Below are 22,599 nucleotides of genomic sequence, written 5' to 3'. Positions count from 1 at the left end.
TTCAGCACAACTCTAAAATATGCCTCTTTTCGCGTGCCTGGACTGGCTGGGCATCGCATGGCATCGGTATCGAAATCTCCGCCCGCTGCGTGGAGTGCAGTAGGGAAATCTCTCGTATGCAGCCTACACAAAAGAAGCAATACAATAAAAGGGCCAAGAAGGTCAAATTGAACCAAGAAAACAAGGCGCCCCCCTCCCATCCCATTCAGTGAAAGTGAACCTTCTCAGCTGAGAGGAACAGAAAACGGCGGCTGGCTAAACTCCCCATTCCTCTGGCGTAGTGCGAGACAGGTGCCATTGGAATGGCGTCGAAAAGGATATTCAACCGGGCGGCTCAGCAAAGAATTCATCACAAAGCATAAAGCAGAGAATAGCAGACGGCGAGTGACAGAATGGCTTGTCGTCGGAGCTTCCGGCGGCCGTTCCCTGCTTGGAGGCCATTGGGCAGCTTGCGTAAGTCTAGGCAAAGTACCGCTCCGTCTACCGCACGGGTAACGGGTACATGGGCGCCGCACTCCGGGTTCGACGAGGGAGCTTGTCAATGGGACAAAGGACTGGGACTGGGGAAGGACGGGTCGGCATTGTACAGCATTCAATATTGAACAGCTGGTGCTGTGCTGGTGCTGTGCTGGTGCTGTGCTGGTGCTGGTCGCGTACACTGTACACTGTACAGGTACTGTTACTGTGCTGAGCTGGTGCTGTACTCGTAGCTGTGGTAGTACTGTAATCTGCCCTTGTTCTATATATATCGATATGATATATCCGGCATCCTGACAGGGGGGCTATGTTCACGCATTTGCAGCTGTTAGCGGCTCTATGGCCGATGGATGGGAGATGACCACACAGCACAGCACAGCACAAGGCAATGTACATTTGGATGCCACAGCCCCAGCAGGCTACTGTACAGTAGAGTACAGGCGCAGTGAATGCATTGATCCAAACAGCACAGCTGCTGATAGTAGTGATAGTTGGCACACCACCACGCAATCATCCGTCTCGGCCGCAACAGGCAAAGTGGCGAACATGACGCGATAACCAGCCTCCAGCACCGCAGACACAACAACTGACTAACGCGGTGATCTGCTGGGAACAAGTCATTGGCATGTCGCAGCAGCACTAACCGCTGTGCTTGGTGGAATCTACTAGTAATCCCTGACCCCGGTTGCGCCTCTCAGGGGTGGGATAGACAGGGGCGTGCGCGTTTGCATGATGGTGGTGGGCGGGCTCCTTTTTTTTTTTTCTCTGGGGCCTTGCACTCGGCCATGCTTTATCATCCCATCCAGACCGAGATATAAAGCGAGCCTGAACTTTCGTTGTCAGCTTTTGTTTTTTTTCCCTCTTCTTTCTTCCCATCAACCCACAGCCGAACAATTCCATTCGTTAAAACTCTCCAAACTCTTTTACCAAAAACCAACCAAAATCTAAAACCCCCAAACCACCACAAACAACCTTCAAAATGCGTGCTGCTGCTGTCGTCGCTATCTTCGCTGCCACCGCCATGGCCCAGACTGGCGGCACTGCCTCTCCCACCAACGGCACCAGCGTCACCCAGACTGGCAAGCCCACCTCTGCTCCCACCAACGGTGCCAGCTCCCTGTCTCAGAACATCCTCCTCGGTGTCGGTGCCGCCGCCGTCTTCGCTGCCAACCTCTAAGCGACTCGCGCCCCTTGCTTGGCTTTCCACTGCCTTGAGGATCTAAGGGTCGTGTTGTGAGCTTTTCAGGAAACCGGGAGGAACAAGGAAACTCGGAGGGATGGGGAATTGAAAGAAAAAAACAAGTGGAAGAACAATTTAGTTGGTCGACATCTTGGAAGCAACATCTTTCACCACTACTACGACAGAGATGGCTGCTCAGGATGTAAGAGTCAATTCCCAGCCTTGATCCTCTTTTCCCGGAGCCGGCCTGTCCGGGGCCGCAACACTAATCGGGTCCTCCGTCAACGAAAAACAACCACGGCTGGCTCGGGGAAGGAGATCTTTGGCGCGGCGACTACTATTTGCTTTTTTCTACTTTTTTTTATCTTCTTTTTTTCCGCAAAAGACTTTTTTTCATTTTCAACCTTTGCTACTTCTCTCGACTTTTGCATAAAGTGCGACATACCATCTAGAGGTTTTGTCTGCCCCGGGAAAGATGGCGTTTCTACAATTTTCTGGAATTGGAAATAATTGTGTGCTTTTTGTTTTTTTGTTATTGTGTGATGCGCCGGCAGATGTGATACGAAATTCATTCTTCTGACTGGGAAACTGTTTTGGTCGATTTTTTACGGAGGAAGACTGAGGAGGAATGTGGGTGAGGAGAAACTCGTTTGCGCGAGTTGGTTGGAATCCGCCGAAAACAGATAATAGTAATTAATGCAAAAGGCAATTCCTTCTAAAAAAAAAAACCTGTTTTCTCTCGAGAGTGAATTAAATGTGTGACCCGACCGTATTCCTTCTAGTGTGCGATAAGTGACTGCTTGCCAGAGAAGAAAAAAAAGACGTGATCCATTATGACTACCGACTGGGGGGGTGTGAGATGATATGATCCCTGTCTTTATTTTAGGCGCCTAGAACGCTGGCTGTTTAATGAAGCAATTTGGCACCACTTGATAAGCTGATTCCAACGTTACCACAGACTCTCGACTCTCGTTAGTACATGCAAAGTATGTACATTTCTCTGCGTGCCTTTTGCTTTATACCGCTTATACTACCTAGTACTGTAGTACTGCCTACTCGTATCCATCACGACATTTGATCTTTACACTGGTGCCCTGCCATACTTGGTCGCCATGATCCTTGTACAGTCGACAAATTTATCAAAATCGCGCACCAGCTGCGGAAAGTCCTGAATCAGCTCCAGCGTCCGGGCCTTGAGCTCAGCGGCCTTGTCGCCGGCCTGGGGCGGATCCACGGCATCATCATCGTCGCCTGTATGGACGCCTCCTCCGTCTCTGTCATCCTCACAGCTAGTAGTAGTAGCCGCTTCTGCTGTCACTCCAGCTGCTCGTGCTGCTGCTACTGTTGCCGCCGCCGCTTCTGCTTTGGGACCTCCGTCGTCGCCTTGGCCGCTGCCGCGGGTGCCGACGACGCTGACGGGGCTTCCGCTTGTGCTCTGGCTTCTCTGGCTGGCAAACCAATGTGTGTTCAGGGCCGACAGGCGGACGAGGAATTCGTCATAGTCGACTTTACGTAGCGTCGCCTGGTTGCCGGGCGAATGCCGAAGCGATTCAACACCACATCAGCCTTTTTTCTTCTATTACTCGTATTTTGTAGATACAATGTACTCCCAGGTACTCTGCAGGCCAGAAAAATACAACAGGTGAAATTCCAAAAGTGCTTGCTTATGAAAAAAAAAAGGCATCGCTTGATACCCGGGAGGCAATCATCGGTTGAGTCATACGAGGGCAAGCCAATGGCAGCGCCAGTAAACCTCGTATAATTGACAACAAGCCATGTTATCCCTCCATCACATGTTGGAAAAGCGAAAAATAGATTGTGAAAATGATAAAATAGGGTTGATCATGTAATGTAACCGAGTGTGTGTTCTGTCTCCTGGGCGGGTGTGGGATGATCACCACATCCAGTCATCACCATCCAATCCAGCCCAAAAGCGGCAAACGAGCCCAAATGCGTCAGGTGTCTTACTTTTCGGTGGAGCTGCCAGTGTAAGATTATGGAGAAGGGGGCTTTCTGTGTGGGTTTGTGATGAAAAGAAAAAACATAAAAAAGAATGAACGAATGAAAGAAGAGGTAGAGGGGGAAAAGATAAAGGAAAAATACCAGTTGAATCAAGGAAAATGAGGTCATACATACCTGGGCCAGGCTTCCCCATCGCATCATGAAGAGCATCGTGTCGTCTGCATATCCCGGGACGTTGAGCATGGCGCTGTTGACTTCGCTCGCGCGCTGCGAGCCCCCGGTAGAGCTCATCGTGCCTGTTTCCTCAAAAGCTGATTTGAAGAGACGGAAAATATTATTTATAGCTCCCCCTTCCCTTTGTGTTTAGTTTGGGTTACGGCGGGCGTGTGTCGTGTGGGCGAAGTTGAGTGTGTGTCTGTGTGAGCGAGTCAAAATGGAAGCTCGCCCAGAAGAAGGAGAAAAGAGCACTACACTAGGACTGACGGGTGTGAAGCCGCTGTTCCAGGCCAGGCGAATCCCATCAGCCGCATGAGCCCTACGAGGCGCAATGGTCTGTGAGCCGAAATGTGATGAATGAGTTGGAAAATGAGGGCTAGTTCCATACGAAAAGGCACAGCAGTAGTCGAGTTGTTAGTTCTTATGCACGCTTCACTTGATCGAGTTCGTTTCTCAGCTGGCACACAGCCTTGCCGACGCCACGTGGGGCTGTGCTCGCCTTGCTTCTTGTGGTTGTAATAATTGAGAATTGATATTTAGTTCATTGATTCATTGATATTGATACTTGGAATCTCTGAATCTGTCAGCTTCATTGACACTGGCTGTCGTTTCCAGGATATCAACACCAGGTTTGCAGTATCACAGCCGTACCATTATGCTATAGGCAGCTCGCATTTGATGGAATCCAGAATAAAACCCGAACTGAGCCCAACCACCTCAATGTCAGCAAACAAGCATTTCACTTTGTCTTTCAAGGCTGCCTTGCGCTGACAGCTAATGCAGAAGCTGCAGATGACCCGCCCCTTGATGGCCTCTTGTCTCACCAATAATGACAGAGCATCTACAGTACGAGTACATCTGCATCGACATCTACAAGGACATACCCGGATGAGCTTCCGGCTCTGAGGCATTGTATCTGGTACTTGAGCCTACTGGTCTAAGATACATCAAAGGCAAGTAAGGGCGAGTACGACTTCTTTATGCAAATTTATAAGTTGTGACTAAAGCTGAATTCACTGCAGTAGCACAGTACATGAGAATGATGACACTTTGCTCATCTTCATAAGATGGTAAAAATACCTGTAGCTTTATCAAATTCCATACCAGAAAGCGCTTAACAGCAAAACCAAGACAAAATGAATATCCCAAGCCATTCCCCTACCATCTCAATATCCCACCATAGATGTATCCTCGATGGGAGCCTGGCAAAAATCTGAAAAGCCCGCTCCATCAGCATCCAGTTTCGCCTCATCTACACCCCTCCCCCTCCGCCTTGTGAGTTGAGCGGTTTCCTCCCTACGATGAACCGGTAGGTAGTAATCAGCCTGAGGTCCCGACTTCGAAACTCCCGTTTGACGCCTTCCATCAGTACGTCCGCCTGGTCTTTGGAATAGTTCAACACGCGGGTGAAGAGCGCTGGCGTGTGCGAGTCGACAGACATTTGCATGTGTGTGAGCTCAAACTTTCCCAGCTCCTTTAGCGTAGGATCCTTGGCCCATGGTCCGATTGGTATCTGTTGTTTGTTAGCTTGATTGTTCCATGCTTTGACCTGTAGAATGTTAATCCCAGAAGACTGCTTCAACGTACTCTGTATACCTTCTCCTCAACATCCTCGAAACCTGCGTCAATGATCCACTGCTTCTGATACCGCGCCACATTAATCTGCTTGCCATACATCCTGCTCGCGGCATCCAGCTTGTCAACCCATTCCATCGTCCACGGCGCACGGTCGCAGCTATCGTCGTCGCTAAAGATCCACGCATCGTACTCCTGCATCTCGAGCCACCCGCCGGGCTTCAGATTCTCCATCACCTGCGAGTAGAACCGCGGCCAGTCGGCCGACGTGCCGCTGAGCGCCCGCCCGTGTATGTAGTCGAACTTTTCGTCGTCGTGGTACGTCCACTGGTCCTCGTAGTCGTCGACGTGGAAGCGGCAGTTGTTGGGCACCCACTCGGGCTGGATCGGCGACAGGTCGACGCCGAAGACGGACGCGTTGGGGAACTCGTCGGCCATGTCAATGGCCCAGATGCCCGTGCCCGTGCCCAGGTCCAGGATGCGCAGCTCGTCCTCCTCGCCCGTGGGCGTCGGTAGAGGCGCTGTGAAGAGGCGGCCGCCGATTAAGAGCCGCCATATGTGATGCTGGAGATCGAGTCGCTCCTGTTCCTGCTGGTCGTTGGGCAGCACGTACTGGCCCTCTCTGTAGGCGTGATAGCGACGGCCGTTCTCATACTGGTAGTTGTAGATGGACGACGTGATGGAGCCGGTGTAGGCCGAGTCTTGATCGGAGCCATAGGTCGAGTCGACATCCGCCGGGTCATCGGGGTATGCGTCGTGCTGGTCCCAGGTTCATGTAAGCGGTTGTGCGACAGCTATCTTCAATGTTTTCTCGTTTCCCTTTGGCTCTTCTTCTTCCTCATTGACTTTCTTCCTCTCCTTCTTGTCCATTACAAAAAGACTCTCAACATGTTGCATCACATCACGCATGTAGTTCGACACACGTAACGGGGATCGATCAATGATGGCTGTACTCACATCGACTTGGACCGGCACAGGATTGTCGGCATCGCCAGCCACGAGGCCGGCCAGCGGCGTCATGGGCCCGGCAGACTGCGACGGAGAATGCCGCGGCGAAACGGATGGGGATTTTTCCTTGCCCTTGGGAGAAGTGGACGGCGACTTTGCATTGTCAATGGGAGACGCCATGGTTCGTGTCGCAGAAAATATGACTGGTGACTTTTTTTTCCTCCCTCCAAGTCCCTTCTCGCCTCGCTCGTGCGACGGTACGCGAGGCTCGAAATGCCAGGGGCCCTCCCGGCGATCGCGGATTCGAGAACAAGCTGCTAAATCGGCGGGCGAAAGAAATACTTCCCTTTTTTCCCGTTATTCTCTTTCTCCTTAACTAGTGGCCTCGGAAACGGCAGTATCGATCCTGTAAGGACAGAGTCGTGTTGGGGCGGGGAGCGGCTTGCGGGATGCGAGGCTTAGAAGCTCCGGGCCTTTTCGGCCTCGGGAGGGCTAAGACACTTATGAGCTAGCAGCATGTTGGATGAGTACTCGGGCTATACTGAGACCCGAGTCTGATGCTTTCAAGTTGATATTGGGTCATGAGGTGTATGGCTGCATGAGAATATGTGTACTAAAGGAGGTCCTTGCATGATTGTCTGTGTAGCATTAATGGGCTTTGCGTTTGATGTAAGCTCACAAGGTGTCTATGGCTGGTCAATTTGGTGTGGCGTCGCCAGCCGTCACTTCTTCATTCCTTCTTATTGATCCGGCCGTTGTGACATGATCTCAGCCCGGGGAATCTAAATGGAGGTACGGCAATCTTTCCCACCCTTCCACGTGTAAGCACTTGTATCTATCTGCAAGTCATAATGGCCCATGAACACGATACATGTATGAAGTACACATAGCATTCATCAGCGTCAAAATCGAACAAAGGCATACACTGTAGGGCCTCTTGAATCTTGTGGAACCAAAGCCTCTACAAGCCCGCGCGTTCTTCCTCTTGGCCTTCGCCGTCGCATCCCGCTCTCACGCCACAACTCAAACTTACTCATACCAAGCCGGCTAGGTCGGTGCTGCGGTTCGCCGACCAATATACGCAAGTGGGCTGCCGGAAGCGTGATTGAGGGCCGTGATAGGCCGACGAAGCTGCGCAATTCATCTCACATGTCTCCACACGTTTGCTCAACCCCTGACCCTGCTAGGTCTTTTACACGTGGGTTTAGCCGTCGCTCGCGAGGAGCTGGCCCATGGTACTGGGACTGGACCATGCGAATTTGGGGACTGTTTTGCACGCAAATAGCACAGATTTTTTAAGACCCAACGACCCAACGCCCATGGTCCCGGCTAGCTGGTAACTGTGGTTCTCACTGCTTCAATTAGGCCTGTCTTTGTAGTTTGCTTCAACAAGATGTGAGTACATGTACATAATGTAGTTGAACGTTTGCCACCGATGAGCCGAGTCTTTCAGGAATGTTCTTAATCCCCTTTTGTCCCGTTGACCGAGCCTATGCGTTGGAGTAGCTTTCGGAGCACCAGCTAGTGTCCTAATTCCTTGTTTCGACACCGCAGATGGCGCATACACATGCTACTACTGCCTTACCTTACACAATTTTAGTGTTTGATTCCCTTGACTCTTGTATGATGCCCGTGCCGTTAAGGGGCTTAAGCTGGGGGAGCTGGTGAGGGGCAGGCGGCCTAGATTAACCAAATCAACCTCTGAGACTTTCTTGTAATGCGAGTTGATCCCTTCTCTTGACTTGTCTCTTTCATTATTCTCATCTCGCCCGTAGTGGAGACGCCAAGTTTCCAGATTGAGCACTTCTCAGCCTCCAGCTGGTACCATTTTTTGTAACCATCGATTGTCCAACACGCCATCACCCCTCGTCGAAATCTCTCATACTCATTTCCAATCAAGATCACAATGGGCTCCGAAGGAAGAAAGCTCATTTGCGTCGTCGGTGCCACTGGCAACCAGGGAGGATCCGTGGCTCGGCGGTTTCTTGCCGCCGGGTTCCGAGTCCGTGGTCTCACTCGCAATTCTTCCTCTCCCGCAGCCATAGAGCTTGCATCACAAGGCGCAGAGCTGTTCGAGGCGAATCTCGACGACCCAAATAGCCTCGATCAGGCATTTGCCGGTGCGAATGTCATTTTCAGCGTCACCGACTACTGGGAGCCCTTCTTCCATCCGGAGTGCCGTAAGGCTGCCGAGGCACAAGGAATTTCGTACCGTCGATTTGCGTACGACACAGAGTATCGCCATGGCAAGAACATAGCCGACGCCGCAGCAAAGATTGCGGATTCGCTGGATGCAAATGGCTTCCTCGTTTCAACCTTGAGCCATGCGGGCAAATGCAGCGGCGGCAAGTTCAAGGAGCTGTATCACTTCGACTCCAAGGCCGACGTCTTCCCAACATACGTCGAAGAGCACTATCCCGAGCTTGCGGCCAAGATGTCGTGCATTCAGACGGGCTTTTTCTACACAAGTTTCAATATACTGCCCAATTCTTATTTTGGAAGAGTAAGTTGCTGTTCATACAGCGTGTGGTTTCCGTCGTCTTTCGAAGCTCGTGTGAGGCCAAGTCTATGTTCTAACACTATGTTTAAGCTTCCTGATGGACGAGTCGAGATGGCCTTTGCTACGGTTCCTACAAAGACCATCCCCCATTTCGCTCCCGTCGACGATATGGGTCCTTTCACCTATGCCGTCTGGCAAATGCCCCCTGGAAAGCATTACATGGCCGCGGGAACAAACTGCACCTGGCCCGAGTTTATCGAGACTTGGAGCAAAGTCTCTGGCGTCCCAGCCACCTACAGACAAATTTCTCCCGAGGAGATGATCAAGGCAACTGGCGAGCCGCAGCTTGGAGGCGAGATTACCGACATGTTCTTGTACAGCTCACAACCAGGCTATGACGGTGGCATGGATGTATTGCAGGCAGAGGATATCAGAAAGGTATGTGCATTTCCTATTTAGTGAGATGGCTTTAGTAATGTTAACGATGCGTTATTAGGCTGGCATTGACTGTCCCATGACAACGTGGGAGGAGTGGGCAAAGAGACAGGACTGGGTGGCTATTCTCGCTCGTTTGCATGGCACTGCTTAAAAAGGAAACACATACCCATCTTCCGTTTCCTAGCTTATGTCACTTAATTGTTTTAAAAAGATAGATCCAAAGATTGTGAGTACTGATAATAATGAACCATCAACTCGACTTTGGAAGTTAAATGCTTGAGAACGTCGCTGCTTCGTGAGATATAAGCCTTTTTGTGTTTAGCGCGCGACCAATGGAAGGATTGCAGAAGGTGCCGGCCTACGTGAACTATAAGGCCATTAATTGTCATGTAACTGGAATTATTCAGTGCTCTAAGAACTCTGGTAATGACTTTTACGATTCTGATTTCCTTCTGAAACTTGACTCTCTTCAATAAGCTCTTCAAGCCTCTCAATCATCACGAACATATGACGGCGAATTTTGCTTAGTCACCCGCGCTGATAAGCTGATAACGAGCAACCACAATTTGTCGTATCACGCATACTTTTTCTCCCAACTCTCTTTCGTCATATAAACGCAGTGGATTTGCATCGCGTTATTTTGTTTTGCTCAGGCTACTTTCATCGTGAACTTGCTTGAAATCATAGCCCAACATGGTGCGAAATAGACCGCAGCGGCGCAACGACGACCGCCCAAGAAATGGCTATGCAGACGACCGAAACCGCCATTCCTTCCGGCGCTCACCACCAAGGGAACCAAGATTCTCTCAGTCGCGCGACAGACCCTATCATGACTCTGATAATTGGAGGCCCGGCGACCGGAGGCAAGATCATCGTCCTCGGTCATATGGCGATGACCGTGGAGGCAGCGACTCATACCGGCCGGCCGTGCCCCAGGGAGACTTTACCTTCCGCGTCGAGAAACCAGCTGGCATCTCTGAATACGCGCCTGCCGGCCAGCCGTCACATCGCCGTCAGCCTCGAAGGGACGGAAGAAGAGGCGGCCCGTCACGGGGATTTGGCAGACCTCGATGGCAGCCGCCGCCCCATCATTCTGAACGCGCACTGATCGCCGGCATCGCTACTGACGTGCCTGAGGAGAGTGTGCACAACAACGAGGCTGCGAAATTTCGCGATCTGGACGAGCTATCGGACGATGACGAGCTTGATATGGACATCTCGTCACGATCGTCGCAGTCTGATACCGAAGAACCCTCTAGAAAAAGAGTGCGCACGGCCTTGGCCGACGAGTCTGCTGAAGCAACTCCCAAGTGGTCCAACCCAGACCCGTACACGGCGCTGCCTTGTCCAGACGAGACTACTCGCAAGAAGCGAGACGTTGTGAAGCTCATCCGCAAGGCCAGAGTGGAAGAAACTACAGCCAAGCCCGCTGCCACGTCAAAGGCTGAAGATTTCCTTTCGTTTGAACCTAGTGACGAGGAGGGCGACGAAGCTTCAGACGACGATAAGGTTGACTCTCAGCCACCACCAACGCCTCGAAAGGAATTTTCTGGCAGCCTTCCCAGCAAGCCTCCACCTCCTCCCACAGGCGTAAATTCTCTCCCAAACAAACCTGTTGTTTCCCATACCGCTCCAGGTCCTCTTGGCTCTCGCAAGCGTACTGCAGACGACGAGATCATCCAACCACCAGATTACGGCCAGCTCAAGAAGCCAAACATGAAGCCATCTAAGGGAGACTTGGTGCCAAACTGGGCGCCGAAATCACACGAAGAGCCTTGCCCATGGGCAACTGTCGACCACTCTGCAACTACGGATATGCCGTTTCGGTAAGCTTGTTCATCTTGTTTGCTCACCTTGCTTGGGCGTCTAGATTTTATCTCAAATGTTAACCACACTACATCAGACTGCACAAGGAGGTCATGGATTTCTACCACTTTGTCAAGCCTTGTGACTTTGAGCAGGCGATTCGCGACCGCTTGGTGGACAACTTGCGAAAGGCCATGAAGAGGGATGACCGAAACTTTGCCAGCGCTCAGCTTTTCCCGTTTGGTTCCTTCATGTCTGGTCTCTATCTCCCAACTGCCGACATGGACATGGTCGTATGCTCCGCCAGTTTCATGAGAGGCGGCCCTGCCACGTATCTCAGCGCTAGAAGCTGGCTGTACAAGTTCCGCAAGTTTCTTGTGGCTCAGCGAATTGCCGAGTTCGATGCGATCGAGGTTATTGCCCACGCTCGAATCCCGCTCGTCAAATTCGTCGACAGGGCCACCGGACTGAGAGTCGACGTATCCTTTGAGAATCTCGGCGGAGTCACGGCGATTGAAACTTTTGCGCGCTGGAAGAAGGAGTATCCAGCAATGCCCATTCTCGTCACTCTGATCAAGCACTTCCTTCTCATGCGAGGCTTGAACGAACCCGTCAATGGAGGCTTGGGAGGATTCACCGTCATCTGCTTAGTCGTCAGCATGCTGCAGCTCATGCCCCAGGTGCAGAGCCGCAACCTCATCCCGGAGCACCATCTTGGAGAGATGCTCCTCGAATTCTTCGAGCTGTACGGGCGCCAGTTTAACTATGAACGGAATGCCATTTCGCTTACTGCTCCTGTTGGATATATCCCCAAGGTACATCATGAGAGTTTCTTTCCTCTTTCTTTTGTCTACCCTTTTGCTAACCACCAATTCCCAACTCTAGTCCAAGGTCAGCAGTTTTGCATACAAAAACACAAACCGCCTCTCCATCATTGATCCCAACAATCCCGCCAACGACATCGCTGGCTCCTCATCAAACATGCCCGGCGTCCAGGCTCGTTTCCACGACGCCTACATCTCCCTGCAGCGCCGCATGAAGGAGGTCGCCAAAGATGCCAAGTGCGGCGGCATCCTCGATGTGATTTTCCGGGGAGACTATTCATCCTTCAGGATGCAGCGAAACTTTCTCCAGCACATACATGAGAAGCGTTCCTAAAAATTCAAACCACGCTCTCTAAAAAGGTATATGCTGCATTTATGACGACTAATGAGGCATTGGCGTTTTATGGATACCCATTGTTACGAACGAGTACATTGGCATATAATGGAGGCATGTTAGAATAATGCCTTTCGATTTATCTTGGGGGGAAAGGGGAGAGGGCGGAAGGACCTGATATTTTGCTGTTGATTCGAAACATGTACTAGTAACGTTTTTTTGACGATTAGGCGCGACGGAGGGATCCAGAGCAGTGTTGCTTTTACTGTTCTACAATGGCCAGGGCGGTTGTTTGTGACTGCCAGCTAATGGAATACCTCAGGGAATCGCGCGACTACTTGAACCTACCGTCATACGCTTTGAGCCGAATCGATCGATTTCTTTGTCTAGCTTTTTTCTGTCTTTTTCTGGCTAACTACGAAACCATTTCGCGCAGTGATATGCAAGGGAAAGGGGGTGTTGGGGTCTGTTGGGCGCTGACTATTGATGCAGATACACAAAGACTTGTTCAGCCTCGTCGACAAGGCTGTCGGGAAACAGGCTTCTCTTTTTTTCCCAGACAGCCATTGTCGATGGCAGCCCTTACGTCTGGGCTTGATGGACTCCCGGTGATGTCGGTCACCACTTTTTCCTCACTGCAGAAGCTGCTTTATGCAGAGCTGTGGAGAGGGAAGGTCTCGTGGTGACTATGGGTTGCGATAATAGTAGTGTATTTAGTCAATTCATGCTATTTGAATAACATCCATATTGTAAACTCATAGTCTATACAGCAGCTCCATTGGTGATCGTATTGGTGATCGTATTGCCGTCCATTGATTCCAGTTCAATACTATCCTGCTCCGGTCCGGCAGCAGTATTGCCAACCACGGCCGGGTGATTCTCAAACCGTGATACCAAGAATTTGAACTTGACCCCCCTCGGCTGACCTTGCCATGCGCAGTAGCCTGAATTGAAGAGATCGTCCATTTCCTCCAGCGGGCCTCCTTCGGTCTCGCGAAATTCAGCGTAAACATGCAAAGCAGCAACAAAGTTGACTAGACACCTGATCAGCCATATGTTATACACATACACATCATCCAGAGACCGCATCACCTACAGATGGCGAATATGTAGTATGTCCTGCCACTGTAAAAATCTCCATGTCAGCAAGTGTTCTTGGTGTCATTGCTGCCCAACAAGGGGGAAAAGGAGAAAAGAATGGAGCTGCGTACTCGAATTTTATGACTGCCAACCCGAATCACAACATGTTAGCTGACTTTGCTCTTCAAGGAAGCACGACCCAACTCCCTTCTTCACTTACGCATGCGAGGTACCGCAAGGGTCATGATCAAATTGCCAACCCAATAGGACACTGTACACAGCGCAACTCCTCTGCTGCGAAGGTAAGTCGGGAATATCTCTGTCGAATAAGTCCAAGACGTTGGGCCCCATGTAGCCGCATATGTGAGTACAAACAGAGAAGCAACAACCATCAGGGCATTGGAAGCGCCCTGGTTTTGGATGACGTAGGCGAAGTCGTCAAAGTAAGTACCCTCGAAATACCCCAAGTTGGGCTCGGCATAGGCGATCTGGATCAAGCCTGAAACAAGGTTAGCTGGTATGGCTGTGATGGGGTTTGGGTAATATTCACCCATTATCATAAGGCATGGTATCATCACTAGGGAGCCAGCAATCAGTGTGTTTCGCCGACCAAAACTATCCGGTAGTGTCGAGCCCGACATCGCGGTGCTGATGATGTTGAATAGATATATAAAGAACACGGCCAAAGGGAGCCAAATGACTCCTGCTGAACCTACGACCTAGGTAGTGTGGTCTAATTGAGAGGGCCATGTTAGCATACGTGTACCATGAGATGATGAGCCTTTGAACTTTGGGGCAACAAACACAAGAGAACATGTATGCCACACAGCTGGTTCCATAACTGCGTAAACAGACCCAGTATGAGCTTATACCTTTCCGATGGACGGAACAGCATTCGCAGCTGAGGCTGTCCATCTCCGCGTCGAGCTTGGATCTCTTGTCGCATTTGTTCATAGTGCGCCAGAACTTTGGGATCAGTCGTCCTTCGAATCTCCAGCGCAGCCATCAGCTCGTGGGCCTCGCGCCAATGGCCCTTTTCGGCAAGATGATACGGGCTGTTGGGCAGGAGCATTGTAAACACCAGGAATGCAAGACTAGGGATGGTTTGAACGATATATGAGATTCGAAGAGCGTAAACCACACCGCGCGGGTCGTTTGGGTCGTTTGGGTCGTTTCCGGGAACCTCCTCCCCAATGAGCCGCCTTGCCATGAACTGGATACCATTTACCAACAGGATACCGAGGCCGATGAACAAGTATAGGAGACTTTTGTCATGTTAGCACATCTTCAGTGACGGCGGTACGAATGCTGTATACCTCATGTATGATCCCCGACGTTCCTTTGGCGCTATTTCAACCTATTTGATTCTCAGTCATCGGCAACCAACCCTTATCAGCACAGGAAGTACTCATTACCATATATGCAGGCACAATAGCACTGAGAATTCTACCTCCGACACCGGCTATGCCTCTTCCGACACTCAGAAGCGTAAGCCCTCCTGAAAGGGCCATGAGACCGCTTCCAATCGCCCACAACAGAGTCGCCCAACTCAACGTCCTCGGCGCCCCAAATTCATCAACGATAAGCCAAGTTACGAGAGCCCCCATTATTGAGCCAAAGGGTATTATGGAGGCTAACATTTCTCGCTGAAACGGCACCGATGGATCGGATGAGAACACCATGACATCGAGGATGCCCGTCATGGACGCCAGGTTGAAGCCGATGAGAAGACCGCCTAGGAGATTGTTCTGTCAGAAAATCTGGACGCCTCTCCGACCTACAATAGAATAACTGGGGGATGATTGAAGGCCGACGGCTGTGCACAGAGAACTCACTGAAAGCGGCCATAAAGAGAATATTGGTAACATTTGTTGATTCCTTCATGATGAACGCAGCTGGTCGTCTAACAAGGCAGAAAAATAAAATAACAAATGCCGGGAACATGAGCGTCAGCTAAAAGTGATGATACAGAAGCAAAATAAAAACAAAAAGCCATGGAGATGGCTGTACAGGCGATGTAGCCGGTGGAATGAAGTGGGAAAGAAGGATGTTCTGAAGCGAAGCATATGTAATTTAAAAGGGAGTAGCTATCCAGCATCCCGCGTTCCAATTGCATACTTGTAGGAAGCTAGCACCTGGCATATTGTGAATATTGAACTTGAATACATGCACCTTGACTACCTCATGTTGTACCTAGTAGGTAAGTTGCTATTACTAGGTACTTGATGATATCGGACGCGAAAACAGGCAGCGATAGGAGCAGATTTAACAATAGTAGAATAAGCTCGTCTAGGAGCAGATACTCGAAGTCTCTTGGCCAGAATGCAATGAATACACTTTACTAATTTATGCAGAGGACGCCAAATACGTTGAAAGAGTTAGGCACGTGTGTTATTAATAAATGAAACTGACAAGTTGATTTCACTACAGGCAACAGAAGGTATCTGAGGCTACTAACGCGGTAACGACTGCACGATGTGATCCAGTCTGTGGTTGAGCCATTCGTAGTGCCCCTCTTTCAGGATCTGATATCGAGCCAGAAGCCACATGAAGGATTAAAAAGGCAACTCTCCGTATCCTATATGCTTCAATACTCTAGTTTGTATGGAATTATTGTATTAAGCTGTATATCATAGTACCATTTTGTATTTACCTCAGGTGTCACCCAAAGGCAGACATAAATTGTTGCTACCCTACTGCGAATTTATTAACGTATGTGTTTATGAGAAGAGTGGATGTTTCATAGAACAAGTGAAACTAAATCCAGTAGATACAGATGCTCCGCAGATATGTATACGAGGTAGCTTTAGATAGACGAAGATAGACATGTAATGTATAATCAGATACACTGGATAGAGATAGATAGATGTAATACTCTGTAGATAGGCAGAGAAATAATAAGAACGCATTATCCTTTCTTACCTACTAATTCGCGTCCCGTTTATTTGGCCCACTGATCGATATCGTACGTGACCCCCACCGATTACAATATGCTTCTCCTCTCTGTGCTAGTGGTGAGAGTGCCACCTTTTCTGCCGTGGGGGAACACAATGACCATCAGTAATACCTGAAGAATGAGGGGCAACGTGATGGAGATTGAGGGGCCAAAGCTATTATGGAGATGAAATGGAGAGCTTAGATTGAACTGGACCGCAGTTATCCGATGTCGCAAGCTACAGTATAGCGACGATTTCTTTATTCACTCCATTGCTTTTCTCACAAGCATCCGGCGATTTGACGAGCGAACAGGAAGCATTGAGCCGGCTGAGGACATTGACAGTTCATTAAACTCGTGTGTCTTTTTCTGCTTCTCATTCAGCGGCTTGCTTAATTGAACAAGATGTCGTCGCTCGTCTTTTTTCCCACCTCGCCCAAGGAGGCGCTGGTCAAGGAGTTTGTGGGCAAGTCGATCCGGGACGTGCCGACGCCTGCGGCCGTGATGAACGTTGCAGCGGCGAGACGGAACTGCGAGAGGATGCTGGAGGCGGTGCAGAAGCTGGAGCTGGGGTGGAGGGCACATGTGAAGACGCACAAGGTGAATTGCCCCTTCATGTATGAATTGACGGCGTTGATGGTGTTGCTAGCTAACAATGGTCTTTGAATTATAGACTGTCGAGTTGACAAGGCTGCAAGTCGGAGAGGATGTGACAAGGCCGGCGAACTTGATTGTCTCGACACTCTCGGAGGCCGAGTTTATACTGCCTTTGCTGGAAGAGTATAAGAGCAAGGGCCGACAGGTAAATGTAGGTGTTATCCCCCATCGAAAATATGGTACTAGTTGAAGCTGACATTTCATGATACCTGCACAGTTTGTATATGGACTGCCCATCTCCAAGGGAGCCGTACCGCGGCTGGCGGCGATTGCAAAGGTGCTCGGCGAGGGCAGCATCTCAGTTCTTCTCGATGATCCTGCACAGTTGGCGGCGGCAGCAGAGCTGGAGAAGCAGTCTGGTGTAAAGCCGCTGGCGCACATTAAGATCGACATGGGCGGAAAGCGAGCCGGTGTCGTGGAGAGCAGCGAGCGCTTCGTGCAGGTTGCCGAGGCAGCTCTGGCAGCTCACAAGGCCGGAGCTGTGGTGCTGTCCGGACTCTATTCACATGCTGGACACTCATACGGAGGAGACAGTCGTGTTGCTGCAGTCAAGATGTTGCGTGCTGAGGTCGGTGCAATGCTGAGTGGCGCTGACAGGCTGGTTGTCAAGGCAAAGGAGGCTGGCATCACTCTGCCCACGATAGTTGTCTCGGCTGGAGCATCTCCCACAGCGCTGGCAGTGCAGAACTTGCTCAGTGGACAGCCGGACGAGGCTCAAGACCGCGAGACGGGCACACCAGAGCTTCAGGCCGCTGTCACGGAGCTGGCGGAGCTGTTCAAGACGGTCAAGAGTAAGGGTCATGCGGTGGAGATCCACGCGGGTGTGTATCCGACCCTGGATCTACAGCAACTGGCGGCACACAGCATGGCATCATCAAAGTTGTCCTGGCGAGACATTGCCCTCACCGTTGTAGCCGAGATTCACGGCGTGTATCCCGGCCGTGGTACGAACGGCACGGATGAGGCTCTGATCGGGGCGGGTGGATTGGCTTTGGGCCGCGAGTTCTGCAAGGCATACGACGGCATGGCCATGGTGACACCGTGGGGACGAAATGTACCAATGCCCTCATGCGACGTTGAAGACTACGAGGGCTGGACTGTAGGCAGATTTGCACAGGAGCACGGCATCTTGACGTGGGCGGCTGGTAAGCGGAAGACTGAGAAGGGGCTGGGAGCTCAAGGAGATGCGGTGGAGGCGGGACAGTTGCTGAGACTGTGGCCGAACCATGCATGTATCACGAGCAGTCACTTTGGATGGTATTTCGTAGTGGATGAGGATAATGCTGGACATGAGGATGAGATTGTGGATGTTTGGATCAAGGCTAGGGGTTGGTAGACGATTGTATTATTATAGACTTGAATGAGATATCACGGCATTTGTTTGATTCAGCGGAGCAAAGACTTGTTTGATTCTGTATAATATGAGACTCTTTTGAATTTGTACAGAAGTTACATAACTCCTCATCCGTGACACTTTGTTCCACAGAATAGAACAGCACAGGTCAGAGGACCAAAAAGACCCCCACCGACGTGAGCAAGGGGCGTCGGTGCCGGCCGGTCCCGAAAGAATGAATCTCGCAGCAAAGGAACAACAAGCAAGCCCCAGGTCTTCCAATAGGATAATTATAACGGGGGAAGAACAACGGATTGCAGCCCGATCATCAGGATGCGTCGAGTTTCTGTACGGACGGCTGCAAGGTACCGATAATCACATGTACGGAATGAATGCGATTCTTCACCATGTCAACGACTGGGGGATATCAGTGGAGTCTGGACAAATGCTGGACAAATTCCCCCCACATTCCCACCCCCCAAAAAGACGGGGAAACTCTCCAGCAATTGTGGCGCCTAATACCTGATTCGAGCAAAATAAAATCGCCATCCAAGTTGGTTCTGCAGCAGTTGCGGGAGGAAACAAGTGTTGAAACTAGTAGAGAAAAGGACTGGGCTCTCGGCGGATTGTGAGCCTTGAGAAACGCCTGATGAGCGAAAAGGAAGAAAAACTATGGAGAACTGTTGTCTTACTCCGTTGTTCCCCATGATCAGCAGTCCCTCTCTTTTTCTGCCTTGCCTTTCTCCCTTATTACTCCGTACACACACATATGGGCGAATGGAAAAAAAGTATGGGGAGCGTGGGGGTACCGCCGTTTTCCCTTGCGGTTTTTGGTGTCTCTGGCCCATGGAGCACGACATTGGCAAATCAATAGTAGCATTCTGTTTGGACATGTCGGTAATAATACGTAGCATGGGGAAAAAAAGAGGACGAGACACGGGTTGCTGGCGCTGCTAATGTAGGTACCGGGCTAATAGTAATGCTTTGCGTTCCCGTTCCCTTTCTCCCCTTCGTCCTCCTCCTTTTCTTCTTTCTTCTTTTCCCTTATTATTACCTGACTCTGGTTGAAGATTGTGTTGGTTGTTTTCTCTCTTGTTGACTTGTTCTTGTGTGAGGCATACTGTTTAAATCCTCTAAGGTCTTACCTCTCTTCATTTTACCTACCGTTATACGGGTTCTCCTGTATCCTATAACACATCATATCGTCTTCTTGAAATAAGAGTGTGAAGATCATCTTCTAAATCAGACACAAACAATGTCTCCTTCTGCCTATACTCCCACCGAAGCCGGCGCAAATGGCGAGCGCCCATCACGGGTTCTAGCTCGAGGCATCTACGTGCCCACCGTGGCCTTCTTCGACCCCGAGACAGACGAGCTGGACGTCAAGACAGTCTCACGGCACGCCGTCCGTCTAGCAAAGGCAGGCGTCGCAGGCCTTGCGGTCCAGGGTTCCAACGGCGAGGCAGTCCATCTGGCTCACGAGGAGCGCAACACCATCACTCGGACCACGCGAGCGGCCCTGGACACCGCCGGCTTCTCGTCCATGCCTCTGATTGTCGGCTGCGGTGCCCAGTCCGTCGTCGAGGCCGTGAGCCTGTGTAGAGACGCGGCGGCCAACGGCGGTGACTATGCGCTGGTGCTGCCTCCCAGCTACTACGCCGGCCTGTTTGACGCATCGACGGTCGAGAGCTTCTTCGTTGCCGTTGCCGACAAGTCGCCTATCCCCATCCTCATCTACAACTATCCCGGCGCCACGCCCGGCATCGACGTCAACTCGGACGTGCTGATCCGCCTGAGCCGCCACGCCAACATTGTCGGCTGCAAGTTCACCTGTGGCAACACGGGCAAGCTGGGCCGCGTGGCCGCTGCGGTGCGGGCATCTGGCGAGAACTTCCTTTGCTTCGCCGGCAGCGCCGACTTTACGCTCTCTGCTCATGCCAGTGGCGCGGCTGGTGTTATAGGCGGCCTGGCCAATGTCTCGCCACGAGCCAACGTCAAGCTGTTCCGCCTTGCTGAGGCCGGACCGGAGAAGGCGGCCGAGGCTGCGGCGCTTCAGGCTGTTCTGGCGGCGGGCGACTGGGTTGCCATCCAGACGGGTGTTGTGGGCGTCAAGGCGGCGATGCAGTCGTACTTTGGATACGGAGGATTCACGCGGAGGCCGCTGCCGAGACCGGATGAGATCAAGGTGAAGAGCATTGCGGACGGCATGAAGGAGATGATGGACGTGGAGAATGCGCTGCCAGACGTTGCGTAAACGAACATTGAAGAGATGGGAGGGAGAGATGGAGGGGGTTTGATGACACTTGCATTTGGAAATACATTATGAGGCGTATATATATTTAACATGTATTTTTTGGGATTACTCGACAAATTGAATTGCATTCTTTTTTTTGGATATGAACCGGCTAAATTCGACTTGTTGACTTGACTTGACGTGACATGTCATGTTCACTTACACGGAGAGAGTACCTAATGAATAGTTGAAGCGCGACAAGAAATTTATACAGCACACAAATGACGAAGCAACAGATGAGGCGAAATTGTTCCCTTTTTTGGTCTTTATATTTTATTTTTCTTTATTCCTTTGGTATTTCCTTTTTCCCCCCTAAAATCCCATTTACAGGACAGCAGTGCACTCAATCTCGACATCCGTGCCCAGCGGCAGGGTCTTGACAGCCACGCATCTGTTGCATGCACAACTCGTTAGTCTAATTCTCTCATCCATTTTGACGCCCCAAGAAGACAGCTGAAATGCTGGATACACACAAATGCAATACGTGACATGGGCTGGTTTGTTCAAGCTCCTCTCCTCTTACAGACCCCCACCACAATGTTGCATCCGATGGCGGGGCGCCCTTGTAAAGACATGGAGGGGTAACAAGACCAAAAAGAGGGACGAAGAATCAAAGGTCAAGAAGATTGTGAAAGATGGTAAAAAAGAATAGAAGAAAAAAAAAGAGGAAAATACGTACGTTCGGCAGGGCTTGACATCGCCCCAGTAGGTGCTGTAGACCTCGTTCATCTTGCCAAAGTCGGCCATGTCGGCCAGGAAGACGTTGACCTTGACGACCTTCTCCAGGCTGGTGCCGGCAGCCTCGAGGATGGCAGACAGGTTCTTGATGCATTGGTGCTGTTGGGCAGAAACTCAAACTCGTCAGTTGTCTCTGTCCTTTTGCCGGCAATATTTCATCATCTCCCATTCTCAAGTTAGAAAACAACGTACGGTGTGAGCCTGGATGTCGCCGGGAATCAGGTCCGAGGTGACGGGGTCCATGGGCACGGCGCCAGAGACAAAGACCATGCCATTGGCCTTGATGGCCTGGCTGTAGATGCCGGGCAGAGGCTTGGGGGCGTTGGCGGTGAGAACGGGCTCCTTTCCAGACATTTTGGCTTGTGGTGTGAAGGTGTTTGATGAGGAGGAAAAGTGAGAAGAGGAGAAAGGGAAGATGAAGGCTGGAAAACGATGGGATAAAGATGCACGAGCTTGGAGAGCAGCTCCCCGCCGGAGAGTGGGAATAGTGGCTCTGGCTGCTGATTGGATGTATACTTGCATTGTCGTATGTAATCGAGCTCACGTTTTCTTTGGGGACGATTCAAGCCTCTTACTTACTAACAGATCTACTACTATGGAGTAACTCGTGAGCTTGTCGATAGTATGTAGCACCACAAGAGTGAGAGGGAGGGTCCCAAGCTGACTGACTCTTCCTTGCTGCCCCAAATCAAATCGACTTTCTCCTCACCCATTGGGGGCCTCATCGCCTCAGGCTGACCCCCTCCCAGACCCCCAAACACATCGATGCGCCAACGCCCTTTGACTATCACAGCTTCGGACGCAGGGATGCCATGGCTGGACCGGCCTTTGGACCACGGCTGGCTAAGCGCCAAGCAGGCCTGACCCCCGTGTAGGCAATAACCCCCGTTCGTATCTCTTCTCGATATGGGCCATAATGTAAACCCCCATGCGCGTTCCCCCACTGAATGGCGGTCAGCTTCTGTATTTGGCCGAGAATGAGCGTTTGTGGCGTCGAGATAGATTGTCGAGAATGAGAGACTTTGTCCAGGGTGTCCCACAGATTGCACAAAATCGCCCATCATGAGTGATAGTGACTTGTGTTGGTCTACATGAACAAGCAGTTTGTGCTTGGGGGACAAAGTATTGTAGTACGAGTACTCGTATATCTCGAATCTCCATGGATCCGAGCAGTCCAACGCAAAGCCCACCAACGTTCTCACCCACCATCAGCTTCTTCTATCAACTTCCCCCCCTGGCTTCCCCCACCAAGCCTAAAGCAAAATGGATCTACCATGCTAGCGGCATTGGCGATTCGAGAAGG

At 51.0% G+C, this 22,599-nt stretch overlaps 11 protein-coding genes across 11 annotated transcripts; 6 read left to right on the top strand and 5 right to left on the bottom strand.

Annotated features, from left to right (window-relative positions):
• Positions 1–325: 325 nt before the first annotated feature.
• M431DRAFT_403089 (hypothetical protein) lies at positions 326–1,039 on the bottom strand. The gene has a single exon (XM_024914879.1). It carries the CDS (start codon positions 871–873, stop codon positions 481–483), a length of 393 nt encoding a protein of 130 aa, XP_024775208.1. The 5' UTR covers positions 874–1,039; the 3' UTR covers positions 326–480.
• On the top strand, positions 1,040–1,716 carry M431DRAFT_403088 (hypothetical protein). The gene has a single exon (XM_024914878.1). It carries the CDS (start codon positions 1,207–1,209, stop codon positions 1,423–1,425), a length of 219 nt encoding a protein of 72 aa, XP_024775207.1. The 5' UTR covers positions 1,040–1,206; the 3' UTR covers positions 1,426–1,716.
• M431DRAFT_507199 (hypothetical protein) lies at positions 1,188–1,783 on the top strand. Its single transcript, XM_024918930.1, has one exon. The coding sequence runs from the start codon at positions 1,457–1,459 to the stop codon at positions 1,652–1,654; it is 198 nt and encodes a 65-aa protein (XP_024775206.1). The 5' UTR covers positions 1,188–1,456; the 3' UTR covers positions 1,655–1,783.
• Positions 1,784–2,521: 738 nt separating this feature from the next.
• On the bottom strand, positions 2,522–4,275 carry M431DRAFT_507196 (hypothetical protein). Its single transcript, XM_024918929.1, has 2 exons — positions 3,794–4,275; positions 2,522–3,179 (listed from the first exon to the last, which is right to left on the bottom strand). The coding sequence occupies exons 1-2, from the start codon at positions 3,908–3,910 to the stop codon at positions 2,739–2,741; spliced, it is 558 nt and encodes a 185-aa protein (XP_024775205.1). The 5' UTR covers positions 3,911–4,275; the 3' UTR covers positions 2,522–2,738.
• A 522-nt stretch (positions 4,276–4,797) lies between these two features.
• M431DRAFT_507195 (hypothetical protein) lies at positions 4,798–6,980 on the bottom strand. The gene is made up of 3 exons (XM_024918928.1): positions 6,368–6,980; positions 5,423–6,169; positions 4,798–5,348 (listed from the first exon to the last, which is right to left on the bottom strand). The coding sequence occupies exons 1-3, from the start codon at positions 6,536–6,538 to the stop codon at positions 5,088–5,090; spliced, it is 1,179 nt and encodes a 392-aa protein (XP_024775204.1). The 5' UTR covers positions 6,539–6,980; the 3' UTR covers positions 4,798–5,087.
• Positions 6,981–8,264: 1,284 nt separating this feature from the next.
• Positions 8,265–9,447, top strand: M431DRAFT_83026 (hypothetical protein; the record flags this gene model as incomplete). The annotated part of the gene is made up of 3 exons (XM_024923258.1): positions 8,265–8,861; positions 8,949–9,296; positions 9,355–9,447. The coding sequence occupies 3 exons, from the start codon at positions 8,265–8,267 to the stop codon at positions 9,445–9,447; spliced, it is 1,038 nt and encodes a 345-aa protein (XP_024775203.1).
• Positions 9,448–9,989: 542 nt separating this feature from the next.
• M431DRAFT_82636 (hypothetical protein) lies at positions 9,990–12,260 on the top strand (the record flags this gene model as incomplete). The annotated part of the gene is made up of 3 exons (XM_024923194.1): positions 9,990–11,122; positions 11,200–11,917; positions 11,988–12,260. 3 exons carry the CDS (start codon positions 9,990–9,992, stop codon positions 12,258–12,260), a joined length of 2,124 nt encoding a protein of 707 aa, XP_024775202.1.
• A 762-nt stretch (positions 12,261–13,022) lies between these two features.
• Positions 13,023–15,224, bottom strand: M431DRAFT_4523 (hypothetical protein; the record flags this gene model as incomplete). Its single annotated transcript, XM_024915282.1, has 9 exons — positions 13,023–13,294; positions 13,357–13,385; positions 13,472–13,484; positions 13,561–13,839; positions 13,891–14,052; positions 14,145–14,605; positions 14,657–14,697; positions 14,756–15,075; positions 15,176–15,224. The coding sequence occupies 9 exons, from the start codon at positions 15,222–15,224 to the stop codon at positions 13,023–13,025; spliced, it is 1,626 nt and encodes a 541-aa protein (XP_024775201.1).
• Positions 15,225–16,441: 1,217 nt separating this feature from the next.
• Positions 16,442–18,324, top strand: M431DRAFT_507189 (hypothetical protein). Its single transcript, XM_024918927.1, has 3 exons — positions 16,442–16,875; positions 16,949–17,083; positions 17,150–18,324. The coding sequence occupies exons 1-3, from the start codon at positions 16,681–16,683 to the stop codon at positions 18,266–18,268; spliced, it is 1,449 nt and encodes a 482-aa protein (XP_024775200.1). The 5' UTR covers positions 16,442–16,680; the 3' UTR covers positions 18,269–18,324.
• An 889-nt stretch (positions 18,325–19,213) lies between these two features.
• Positions 19,214–20,668, top strand: M431DRAFT_507188 (hypothetical protein). The gene has a single exon (XM_024918926.1). The coding sequence runs from the start codon at positions 19,521–19,523 to the stop codon at positions 20,517–20,519; it is 999 nt and encodes a 332-aa protein (XP_024775199.1). The 5' UTR covers positions 19,214–19,520; the 3' UTR covers positions 20,520–20,668.
• M431DRAFT_507187 (hypothetical protein) lies at positions 20,630–21,937 on the bottom strand. The gene is made up of 3 exons (XM_024918925.1): positions 21,489–21,937; positions 21,238–21,395; positions 20,630–20,949 (listed from the first exon to the last, which is right to left on the bottom strand). The coding sequence occupies exons 1-3, from the start codon at positions 21,648–21,650 to the stop codon at positions 20,883–20,885; spliced, it is 387 nt and encodes a 128-aa protein (XP_024775198.1). The 5' UTR covers positions 21,651–21,937; the 3' UTR covers positions 20,630–20,882.
• Between the last annotated feature and the right edge of the window lie 662 nt (positions 21,938–22,599).

This window comes from Trichoderma harzianum (assembly GCF_003025095.1).
Source record: "Trichoderma harzianum CBS 226.95 unplaced genomic scaffold M431scaffold_5, whole genome shotgun sequence".
Classification (NCBI taxonomy): domain Eukaryota; kingdom Fungi; phylum Ascomycota; class Sordariomycetes; order Hypocreales; family Hypocreaceae; genus Trichoderma; species Trichoderma harzianum.
The sequence above is the reverse complement of the archived record's forward strand: the minus strand, read 5'-3'. Positions and strand labels throughout refer to the sequence as shown.